This window comes from Mastomys coucha, unplaced genomic scaffold (genome assembly GCF_008632895.1).
Source record: "Mastomys coucha isolate ucsf_1 unplaced genomic scaffold, UCSF_Mcou_1 pScaffold13, whole genome shotgun sequence".
In the NCBI taxonomy this organism is placed as follows: domain Eukaryota; kingdom Metazoa; phylum Chordata; class Mammalia; order Rodentia; family Muridae; genus Mastomys; species Mastomys coucha.
Window position 1 is genome coordinate 39596987 of NW_022196895.1, and position 10981 is coordinate 39607967.

Genomic DNA, 10981 nt, shown 5'->3' on the forward strand with positions numbered 1-10981 from the left:
ATCAAAGTATAGTTTTAAACATATCTTCGTGTGTGTGTGTGTGTGTGTGTGTGTGTGTGTGTGTGTGTGAGTGTGTGTGCATGCATGTTTCTACTTTAAAACAAAGACTTGACATACCTATCTACCTTCTAAACTACTAAGAGTAGTTGCTGTGGCACCTCCTGGCATATTGTAATTCCTCCAAAAGGATAAGTGGGGAACACCCGTGTACAGATGCACTCCTTCTGCTCTCTTGCCAAAGGTCATAGGCAGGATCTTTTGGTGGTTCTGACTCTGCCATTAGAGGACTGGGCTCAAACGTCCTGACATATTAGAACCCTGGGTGAAAAACTTAACCTCATGTGTATTTAACTTCTATGCTATCATTTCTTCTTCTGTATCAAGGAGAAAAATCATAGTTATAGAACTTAGCACTCAGTGCCAAATGTAAAACATAGCATGGAGCGACTGATTGACTGAATGCGGAAACAAATATATTTCCATCCTTCCTTCCTTCCTCTCTCCCTCCCCACTTCCTGCCTCTTTCTCTCCTTCCCTTCCTTCCCTCCCTCCCTCCTTCCCTTCCTTCCTTCCTTCCTTCCTTCCATTTGTCCATCCTCTGTCCTTCCTTCTTTTAGAGAAAGGCTTATAAGGAGAAGTTATGACATTCTCCAAAGAACATGGATGTGTAACACGGGGAAAGTTCATTAATCTCTGATTCTTAAATTCTTTTATAAAAAGTCTGCTTTAGGGAGCTCACATAAGAATTTGTTGAAATATTGTCTGTGAAATGCTTAGTGAGTTGTATATGTAATGTTTTACACTTGTTAATTCAGAAAAGAAAAATAAAATAATTATTATTTTTGAAAAATAAAATAATTTTTCAATAGCAATTTTTCTTACTTATTCAAAAAATTATTTTGAATAATTTTTCAAAATAAAATTATTTTTAAGCAAGGAACTTGGAAAAATGGATCATCAAAATCCAATATGGGTTAACTTAGAAAATGTAAGTTTTCAAATAGTAAAAATAAGAACTACATATTCAACTATCTTTAAAAGAAATAAAAGCATTTATATGTGCTGGTTCTTATGTGTTTATATCTGAAGTTTGTTAAATTAAAAAAAGAAAAGTTCAAAAGCCACAGAGGACAAAGTGACACAAAGAAATCTGTGCCGCTGACATTTTAATGGCTACAGTGCTTTTGTGATGTAACCTTTGCACGTTAATTTCAGACCTCTTCAGGCCCACACTCACCTTGGCTTCTCTTTCGGCATCAATGATACCTCCAGTCTGTTCTTGCAAGAGGGCATATGCTCTTTGGAGGGCTTGGTATTCTTTTGTTAATTGTCGAAATCGTAGCTCGGATTCTTCAGCAGCTAGACTCTTGGGGTTTGAAATACAAAAATTCCAAAATTAATTATGCTATGTCTGCGTCCTATGTTCTGCCTGAAAAGTGACATTTGCCCACGTTTGTAAAGAAGTTATGATTTATTTGATTGTTTGTAATTCTGAATTATCAGTAAGACTGTAAATTCAGAATATGTTGAATATGTATTTTGTAAAAATATGGAGGACATTATTTTAATGAAAGGAACACTTATTTATTTTTTACATTACTAATTACTTTGCATTTGGCCTTGAATAATACCCAATTTTAGATCCAAAAAAGAAGATACAATAAAAGTTTGGATGTAAATTTGAGGCAAGTATACTTACACCTTTACTCTCATTTCTTTCCATGCATTTAGATAAACTAATAAATCATTAGTTTATGATTATAAATCATAAAGGCCCTCTCAAGTTTAAAACTTAGATTTGGGGCATAATTTAATCATCACCAGAGAATTTGATCAAAAATGTTACATGAGGAAATGGGGATGAAGTTTAATTGGTAAAGTGTTTGCCTAGCATATGTAATGCCCATTTTGCACCATTACATATATATGTATGTATACATATATATAATATAGATAGATATAGACATAGACATAGATATATAGATATAGGAGTTGAGGTCACCTGTAACCTCAGAACTTGGAAGGTAGAGGCAAGAGGATCAGAAGTTATGGTCACCTTCCGCTATTTAAGGAGCCCAGGGATCACTAGCATTACATGGAACCCTGCTTATAAAGACTAGTGAGTGTGGACTGAGAAGATTCCTGCCCCTAACCCTGACTTAGTAGTTGTGTTCAGTGCAATTGAACTCAGAGGGTCATTCTGATGGACTCTACTTAACCCTGCCTCGGACTGAATCCAGAAACCTCCTAGGGTTGGCTCTCTTCATGCGGATGAAAAATTTTGGAAAGATGCTTTTCTGATCCAATTACAGCACCAAACTGAAGGTTTGAAAAGTCTGTAGAGAGATTATATGGCATAGATGATGCTTACTTTCAAGATTATCAAAGTGGAGTATGATCTCAAAGTTGGCCAGTGTTAAAGGATCACTTTGTGATTTTCCTTCCCCTTAGAGGGAAGACTTGGTGACAATATCATGCAGGACAAGAGAAAAGGAAAAACTTACTTCATCCAAGTCATCATCAGGGGTAGCAGGCGTCCGGTCTGTTCTAAAGGAGGTCATGGATGATGTTTCTGAATCCATGGAGTCCTCATCATAGCCAATGAATGGATCTAAAACGGGCCTCTAAGTGGAGAGAATGTTTTTAGTTACTAGTACAACTAAAATTCATGAAAGATGTTGTATTCAAAATCCATTCACTAGGACAGATATAGATGAACACTGAGATCATGGGTCCTTCAAGGCTTCTTTGGTGAAATACAAACTCTAGGCAGGAAGACAATACCAGTTCACCCAAAGGGTTGAACTGTGTTGTTTATTCAAGGGAAATGTATGGATATTTGGCTGTCTTCCTAAAGCCACCATAAAGTGGCTTAACATTCTATGCCATGATGACTTAATGTATCTTACTCTTTTCAGTATTTAAAATCTGCCTATGGGGGCTTTGAAAATGGAGGCATCCTTGTGAAGGAAGTCATAGAGTCTTAACTCTGGTCATCTAATCCCACATCCAAACCAAGTACAAAGCAAGCACAGAAATCAAAACAATGAGGCTCTTGTGTCTTAGAGCCTATAAACATAATGATGGACTGAGACTGTCATTATCAATATTTCCCTAGCGATAACATTTAATCAATTACAGGACAGGTATCAGAAGCTAATATGATTCAATGTTAGATATCAATCATGTATATGGCTTAGTTACTCTCAGTGTGTAACACATCCACTTGTCAGAAAAACCTTTTAACATTGAGCCCATGATTAGAGGAAGTCATAATCTTTCAGGTTAGGACACAAGAACACAGCATTTCTAAACAGAGAAATGACCAGAGACTTTTCTTCAAACAAGTAGTACTCATGGTATACTGCACTTCAAGAGTGTGATTTATCACATCTTTGCAGAAAGGTTTCTTGGCATGCTTCCCTTTCCTGGTTCTTTGTAGCGTGCGGATAACAGTTCCCTTGTTACCTTCATGGGTTTGGAGCTTCTCCTGTGCTTTCTCCTACGGATGAGTTTTTCTCGATCCTAGAAAACAGATAAGGTCTTTTAAGAGTGAAAGTTGTTAAATGTCCCCCAACAGTTCTGTTTGTCACTTTCTTCTGCCTATGTTGAGAGGCCAGAAAAGGGCAGTGGATCCAAGCGAGCTTCTGGTGGCAGGTTGCAGGAAACTGAGTTCAAGGGCTGAGCTACCACTGTAGCCCCTTGTTTTGTTTTTTAAAGAGACAGTTGTTCTCCCTTGAAGGATTATATATTTTTTACCTGAAGTATTATTTTATTTTATGAAATTTGGTAACTTTTCAATGTGCCAATATTTTCAGACTGTGTATATTATGTCTTTCCTGCCGTCAAATTCAAGGAAGTACACTTTGTTCCTTCTTTTTATACTTGAAAACAAATAACGTTGAAAACAGAGTCCCACAAAGAGTTATTGTTGTGCTTTCCAGTGCCCCAAGTTAATTTGCATCTGTGGTAAGAAAATATTATTTCTCACTAAAATGTACATTTTTTAAATATATTTTTGTCATTTTCTAGCATAGACAGGTGTCTCTTGACTATTTTTGGAACCTTGTTTCGAGGCTGCTGCTTGTAAGAGTGAGACAGGAGGCAGAGTGTCTACTTGCTGAGAGTCACCTGGTTTTGTTTCTGTTTTATTTAGGCAGATATGGCTGTGGTTTTCTGAGAAATTTGGTTAATACCTACCAACAGCAATGAACCTCGTGACGCAGATGCTGTGTGCTCAGATACTGGGACAGTTTGGGATTTAATCATTACACATTCCATGTATAACTGCAAATTTCAACTACATGGAACTCTCCAATCAGTGGGAAACTTGTACAGCTGAATTTGAAGCTGTTCCAAGTTAGGTATACTCTTAGACCACAGAGCACACCACATCTGAATATGACCCGAACATGGGCATTTACACTTTGGCTTTTGCCTTTATATGTAAAATATTTTGATCACGCCTCCTCAATATAGCCGAAATTTTAAAACTTACTTACACATTGTATACTTAGGTTACTTCCTTAACCTTAATTATAGCATACACGAACAATGGACACTTTTTAAAAAGATGAGTAGTAATTAATTGATAACAGAAGTACAATCTCTTGCTCCCAGTGGCAGCAAATCATCTTGTTTACCTAGTTGGGAGACTGTTGTCTAAGAGCCCTCCTGCTCCCATGACTAGTTCAAGCCTATAGGCTTTGGCTTATTTTTGAAAGAAGAGGAAACAAAGATGCCACTCTGAGAATAAAGACAGCGAGGGGAGGGAGGAGGAAAGCCTGAAGGTTCAGGAGGTCTCTCTCCCCCATGCTGCTAACAGGAACACAACCTCAACCAGATTCAAATGGTGTGGCAGCAATCACGAAGTCAGCAGGTACTGAGGTATCTATCAATCATAAAGAGTAGACAGGTATTCCTGCTGTGTTACATGACTATGATGAGGCTCTTTACACACAAAACAGTGAACAGATTGTATCTATGTGCTGTGCACTAATTAGGTGTCAGAAACAGCGTATATATGCTTCTGCTTTTGTAGGCAAAAAAAAAAAAAAATGTTTTGAATTGCTGAGCTTCAGAATTCAGAATTGTCTATCCTAGTAGACAATTATAAGACACGCCTACCTACCCTGTATACTTCTATAAATGTGCATCCAAAAATTCCTTTAGTGCAACTTATACTTATGCTTTCAAACTATTTGGCAAATGCTTTTAATTGGAATATCAATCCGCTTACTGTAAAACATTTTGGGATAGAGTTTCTTGTACATAGCTACATACTAAGCACATGAATGTGGGCATTTGGATTTGATCCAAAATCATTAAGAGCTTCCTTAAGTGTTGGCTGTTGGTTACCTATCCTTGGGAGCAGCTAGGAATTTACAGATGGTTGACCTACCCTTGTGAGCTCATCAATGATGTTCTGCTGCTCAATGACCTGCAGTTTTAGAAACTCTGTCTCTTGTTCTTCATTAGCTTGGTCAAGGTCATTCAGAGACTTCAGTTTCTTCAATGGTGGGTGAGATGTTATCTTTTCTCTCTAAAATTATAAGTAGAAACTTTAAAAATTCCCACATATAGTCACTGATATATTTGTAGAAATTTGGGGTCCAGTTAATTTGAATTGTTTCCCAGTAGATGACCCACTTTTACATACATGAACTAAAACTGTCAAGTACATTTTATCTGCTGTAATACATTGAAGTCCTTGGCAAAGTTCTGGAGATTTCTAAACCTATCTTGGAAGCCCTTTCAGAAATGTACTATCACATCAGTAATTCACACATAATGCAATCTATGATATTGATTTCCCAGCTGTTAAACAAATCAGAAGGCAGGCATGACCTTGCTCCACCTTTCTGTGGCTTAGGAGCCACACTGAGGCTTTGCTTCTCGGTTTCCAAGTGTCTGAAGAGTAAGTGCATTCCTGGAAGAGCTCCTTCAGCTCTGCAACGTAGGAAACCACATAAAATTCGGAGGCTGGACCTTCTCTCGCTTTCCTCTTTAATGTTTCCTTGCTTACTCAAGGGAAAATCCAAGCAGTATATAGAAAAAACAACCTCTGGAAAAAAATCACTATGTCAGGTGCAAACCCAGACAAGGAAGCAGCGGGTTTTGCAGAGTCTGCGCTACTCACCATCTCTGAATTTTCCTTGGTTACGGCTTTTAGCTTCTCTTCCATGCGCTGCAGAGACACCATCAGCTCATCGTTTCTCTTGGCTAGGCACTTGTTCCTTTCCAGGAGAGGTTTGCATTGTTTTTCAGTTTCCCGCACGCGTTTTAACTGGGCACAAATAAATTAAAATTTGTTTCTCATTTCTTGAGGGTAGTAGGGCAAGAGAGGTCAAGTGTGACAGAGGAAAACAGCCCGGCAGTCACCCTGTGTGTCTCAGGACTGACTACTACATTCTTCTTCATTAATGGGTCAGTCTTTTCTAGTTTTGGCTCATGGATGTTATTTTTGTCTGCCTGCATGCCTCCCTCCCTCCCTCCATCCTTTCTCCTTAGTCGGACTGTGCTACGTAGAGCTAGTAGACTCTGAAAATTACTATGTGCACCTAACTAGGACAGAACAAACAGGATTCCTCTTGTTTCTGCCTTCCCAGTGCTGTGATTAGAGGCCATGAGCCAGGATGCTTCGCCCTCATCATAGTCCTCACATTCTGTTTTATCTGTTACCTGAGCAGAGGTGCCACAGACACTGGTGGTGGGAATGGTCAGAGGCTAAGTTCTGCTGCTCCCTTTTACTTTCCCCACCTCACTCCCCTACGCATGACCAAACCGCCTGCCTGGTCCAGGAAAGACCTCTCATTGGCTCAGGAGCCTACAGAAGCCCATTTAAATGACATGGTCTCCAGAACCTGGTTACAAGCCTTATCCTCTCCAACTGCATTACCTCCATTAAAAGGTCTTGCTGAAATCTCCTCACTCACAGTAAGACAGACAGCTTATGTTTTTCTGTTGTTGTGGGGACAATTTTATATTCCATAGGATGTTTAGCAGTATCCATGACCTTTGCGGTGCTAATGACATGAATACCCCAGCTGAAATGACTACGTGTTGCCCAAACTGCCTTTGGTTTAGAAGCACTGGGCTAAATGTATGAATGTTGTCCTTTAATCCTTTCATTTTCAAAACTCTTCTGTTTGGTTGATGCGGCCAACCTCTTCAGACAGCTTGAATTTCCATGTTGAATTTCTAATGATTATCTTATTCTTTTCTTATCACAAGGAAAAAGGATATCAGAGGATATTAAAAATAGTGAGTCCTTTTATGAAAATCTATGATTTGGGGAAATACAGAGGAAGGAGAAATTTAACCTATACTTAAACAAAAAACAAAACAAACCCCATTTGTGGTTCTTGGCATTTCTACAGTTCCATCCTAATCTGAATTTGAAAACTCCAGTTTTATAATGAAGACAAAACATTAGCTTTATTTTTCATATATAAGCTCTTAATTTTTGAACTTTGGTATCTGAATCATTAATACTAAATTTTAAGTACATATAAAGAAAGATTATTCATTGGGTTTATTATTCCACTGTTTGCCTCTTAGGAGATTAATGCCCTATGTTTTGAATATTCAAGTCTACCCGGTGCATACTATTCATAGAAAATTCAAATGAGCATAAGAAGTAAGAATTGTGCAATTTTAGCACAGTGTGCAATCAGGACAGCTTTAAACCACCCAACCAAATGCTGCTTCAGAAAGTCAGGCCTTAGTACATAACAGAGACTGAAATTACACATATATGATCAACCATGCATATACATATGCATGTATATATTAATAAACAGAGTTTCGTGTGAACACTAAACATCTGCTATAGTTTAACTAAGTTAACAGGTAGACCTGAAGTCAAGGAGATTATGTATTTCATAATATGAAAGAGTTGATATGCCAAAGCCACTAGCAAATCTTAATTTAAGCCTATCAAGTAAATATCTATAATGAAAAATGGGCAGAGCTAAGAAGAGACATGGAAAAATTTGCCAAGAGAATAAGTAGGCAAAAAATTAGAGGCATATAGAAAATTTAAAACAAGGCAGCAAATTTGAATGAAGCTATAACTAAAGACTGTGGAGTGCATCTTTCTTTCCAGAGGATATGTGATGCTTCTAAAAGCCACTGTCCTCGTTAGATTTTTGTCAACTCGACACGAGTTAGGGTCTCCTGAGAGAAGGAACTTCAGTTGAGAAAATGTGTTCTGGATATTGGCCTGTGGGCAAGCCCGTGAGACATCTTCTTTTAATGATTTATGTGAAAGTGTCCAGCCCGCTGTGGGTGGTACTACCTCCTAGTCAATGGTCCTGGGGTGTATCAAAAAGCAAACTGAGCAAGCTATGGTCAGCAGGCCAGCTGGCACCATTTTTCTGTGGTCCCTGCTTTAGTTCTTACCCTAACCCTTCATGATGGACCGTAATCAGAACATGTAAATCCCTTTCTTCCTCAAGTTTCTTTTGGTCACCTTGTTTAATCATAGCAGTAGAAAGCAAATGAAGACAGTGAGCCTATGTTATGGCTGTAAAGAAAATCTTCATAAGCACAAGGGGATGAAATGCTGAAAAGTGTGATGACCATTAGGGAGTATCTAGTGACAGAAGTTAAAAAATCAAACAAGCAAACAAACAAAAACAAAAGAAGAACTTCAGAGGTTTGCAAATTGAGCCATACACTTTCTAGAAAAAAATTTTATGATATTGTTTTTAAAAATAGAATGAAAGAGCAATAGTTATACTATACAGAGAAACAATGGCTCCAAATAACGATAAGGATCAAATCATGTTTGCATAAACAATTCCATTAAAATATAAGCTGCAGGCTAGTATGTCAAAATGTCTATTTTTAAGATGCAGTAATGCGAAGAAAGTAAAGCAGGGTTCTGGCTTAGCAGGTAAGAGTACTAACTGCCTTCCAGAGGTCCTGAGTTCAATTCTCAGCAACCACTTGGTGGCTCATAACCATCTGTAATGGCTTCCGATGCCCTCTTGTGGTGTGTCTGGAGACAGTGACAGTGTATTCACATACATAAAATAAATAAACTAATCTTTAAAAAGAAAGAAAGAAGCCGGGCGGTGGTGGCACACGCCTTTAATCCCAGTACTTTGGAGTCAGAGGCAGGTGGATTTCTGAGCTCGAGGCCAGCCTGGTCTACAGAGTGAGTACCAGGACAGCCAGGGCTACACAGAGAAACCCTGTCTCAAAAAACAACAACAACAAAAAAAAAAAAGAGAGAGAAAGAAAGAAAGAAAAAGAAAGGAAGGAAGGAAGGAAGGAAGGAAGGAAGGAAGGAAGGAAGAAAGAAAGAAAGAAAGAAAGAGAGAGAGAGAGAAAGAGAGAAAGAGAAAGAAAAAGCACTCATACATCTAGAAGGAGTTATATGGGGGCCACTTTGTGAAAATTTATCATACTTTACTTTTTTGTTGTTCGCTTTTCGCTTATGATAAACTGCACAACACAAGGCATACTTTTAGAGCATAACTTTTTAACAAGACACACTATGAAACAGTTTGAGTATAACTCACCAACTCGTTTCGCTCATCTCCAAGCAAGGTGTTCCTGTCTTCTAACTTTCGTATAGTGGCATTCAATTCAGCTATTCTTTTTTGATTTCTTCGTAAATCCTACACATGAGAATTAAAATGAGTATCTCTGGACTACCATTAGTAAAAGTAATAGGTGCCTTTCTTCCAGTTTGGCCCATGAAGATGAATGGTCTTTTATTAAGATAAGACTAGTTAGCTCTTTCTAACTTACAACATTTATTCCTGAGTGAAGACCATGCTTGGTTAAAACCACAAATGAATTCCAAGGGCAAACAGACCGACCCTGGAAGCCAGCCGTGGGGCACAGAGGGAGTGAGAGAAGGTTGATATCAGAACTGTTTCTGAAGTTCAGGGAATGTCCTCATGTCTCAAATGTCCATTGCTTCGTGTGACACAGACACATGTCTGTTATTATACTTAGCCACAGAGGGGACAGATTAGGAACTAGACATGGGGCTTTGTGAATTTCTGTATATTTATGGGAAAAAAGGTCACTGTGAGGAAATATATTACCTTCATGTGCAAAAGGCAAGGTATACAAAATAAACTAGACTAGAATATTTCATACAGTATAACCAATTGTTATGAATCACCTTTCACATAGCAGTTGCTGCTGAATTCTGTGCTATAGGCCCACTCTGATGAAATGCTTGGGTTTCTATTATTGTTTTTCATCTTGTTAGTGGTTCGCTGTTGGTGGAGCAGTTTCACACCCCTGTAGAGGGTTCAACACAACCTGCCAAACTGACTGTGGTTCTACATCAGCCCAGGTCTTGTAGTGGATAGCTGAAATCAGAGCCATGAAGGCTAACTAGGGACCAAATACAATGTTCTTCATTCTCTAGTGTCTTATAACAGGAAGACCATCTTGAAGAAACCACCATGTCTTCCATCTTACATATAAGGTACTGAGCCACGAAAGTAGTTTGTATAAGGAAACTAAGCTAATGAATTTGAACCAAGGGGGTCTAAATCCAAAGTCCATTTTGGGGTGAGATAATCATGATATATCACATGTAAGTATTAACAAAGGAACTAAACTGATCATATGCTGCATCCTAGATCAGTATATACTTACCACCACCTACTAGGGTGTGTGTGTGTGCGTGCGCGTGTGTGCGTGTCCTTCTGTATATGTGCTTGAGTGTGGAAGTGTGTGTGTGTCCCCCAAAAACCAATTCATGAATAACTCATTATTTTGTTCTATGTTATACTTTGGAACACATTTTTGTTCCTAAATCACACATTTTCACTTTTTTTTCTTTGCAGCTAAGTCATTTGATAGACCACTACATACAAGCTTATGTCCTCAGTGTACGTCTGAGAATCATTTCTCATGTAAAATTTTGACAATTTGGTGGAGTAAGTGGCAAGTTCATTAATCTAGCTTTCATTCTATGGCTGTAGATGATTCAGTCTTTTTTTTTTTT

At 38.3% G+C, this 10981-nt stretch overlaps 1 protein-coding gene across 5 annotated transcripts in view; it reads right to left on the minus strand.

Annotated features, from left to right (window-relative positions):
* Jakmip2 (janus kinase and microtubule interacting protein 2) overlaps positions 1–10981 on the minus strand; it is a 157529-nt gene that overhangs the window by 35475 nt on the left and 111073 nt on the right. For all 5 annotated transcript variants that reach the window (XM_031365597.1, XM_031365594.1, XM_031365599.1 and 2 more), the window contains 6 exons: positions 9531–9629; positions 6140–6286; positions 5402–5542; positions 3469–3525; positions 2505–2624; positions 1238–1366 (listed from right to left, as the gene is read on the minus strand). In XM_031365597.1, coding sequence (XP_031221457.1) covers positions 1238–1366; positions 2505–2624; positions 3469–3525; positions 5402–5542; positions 6140–6286; positions 9531–9629 — 693 coding nt within the window. The remainder of the gene's footprint in view (positions 1–1237; positions 1367–2504; positions 2625–3468; positions 3526–5401; positions 5543–6139; positions 6287–9530; positions 9630–10981) is intronic.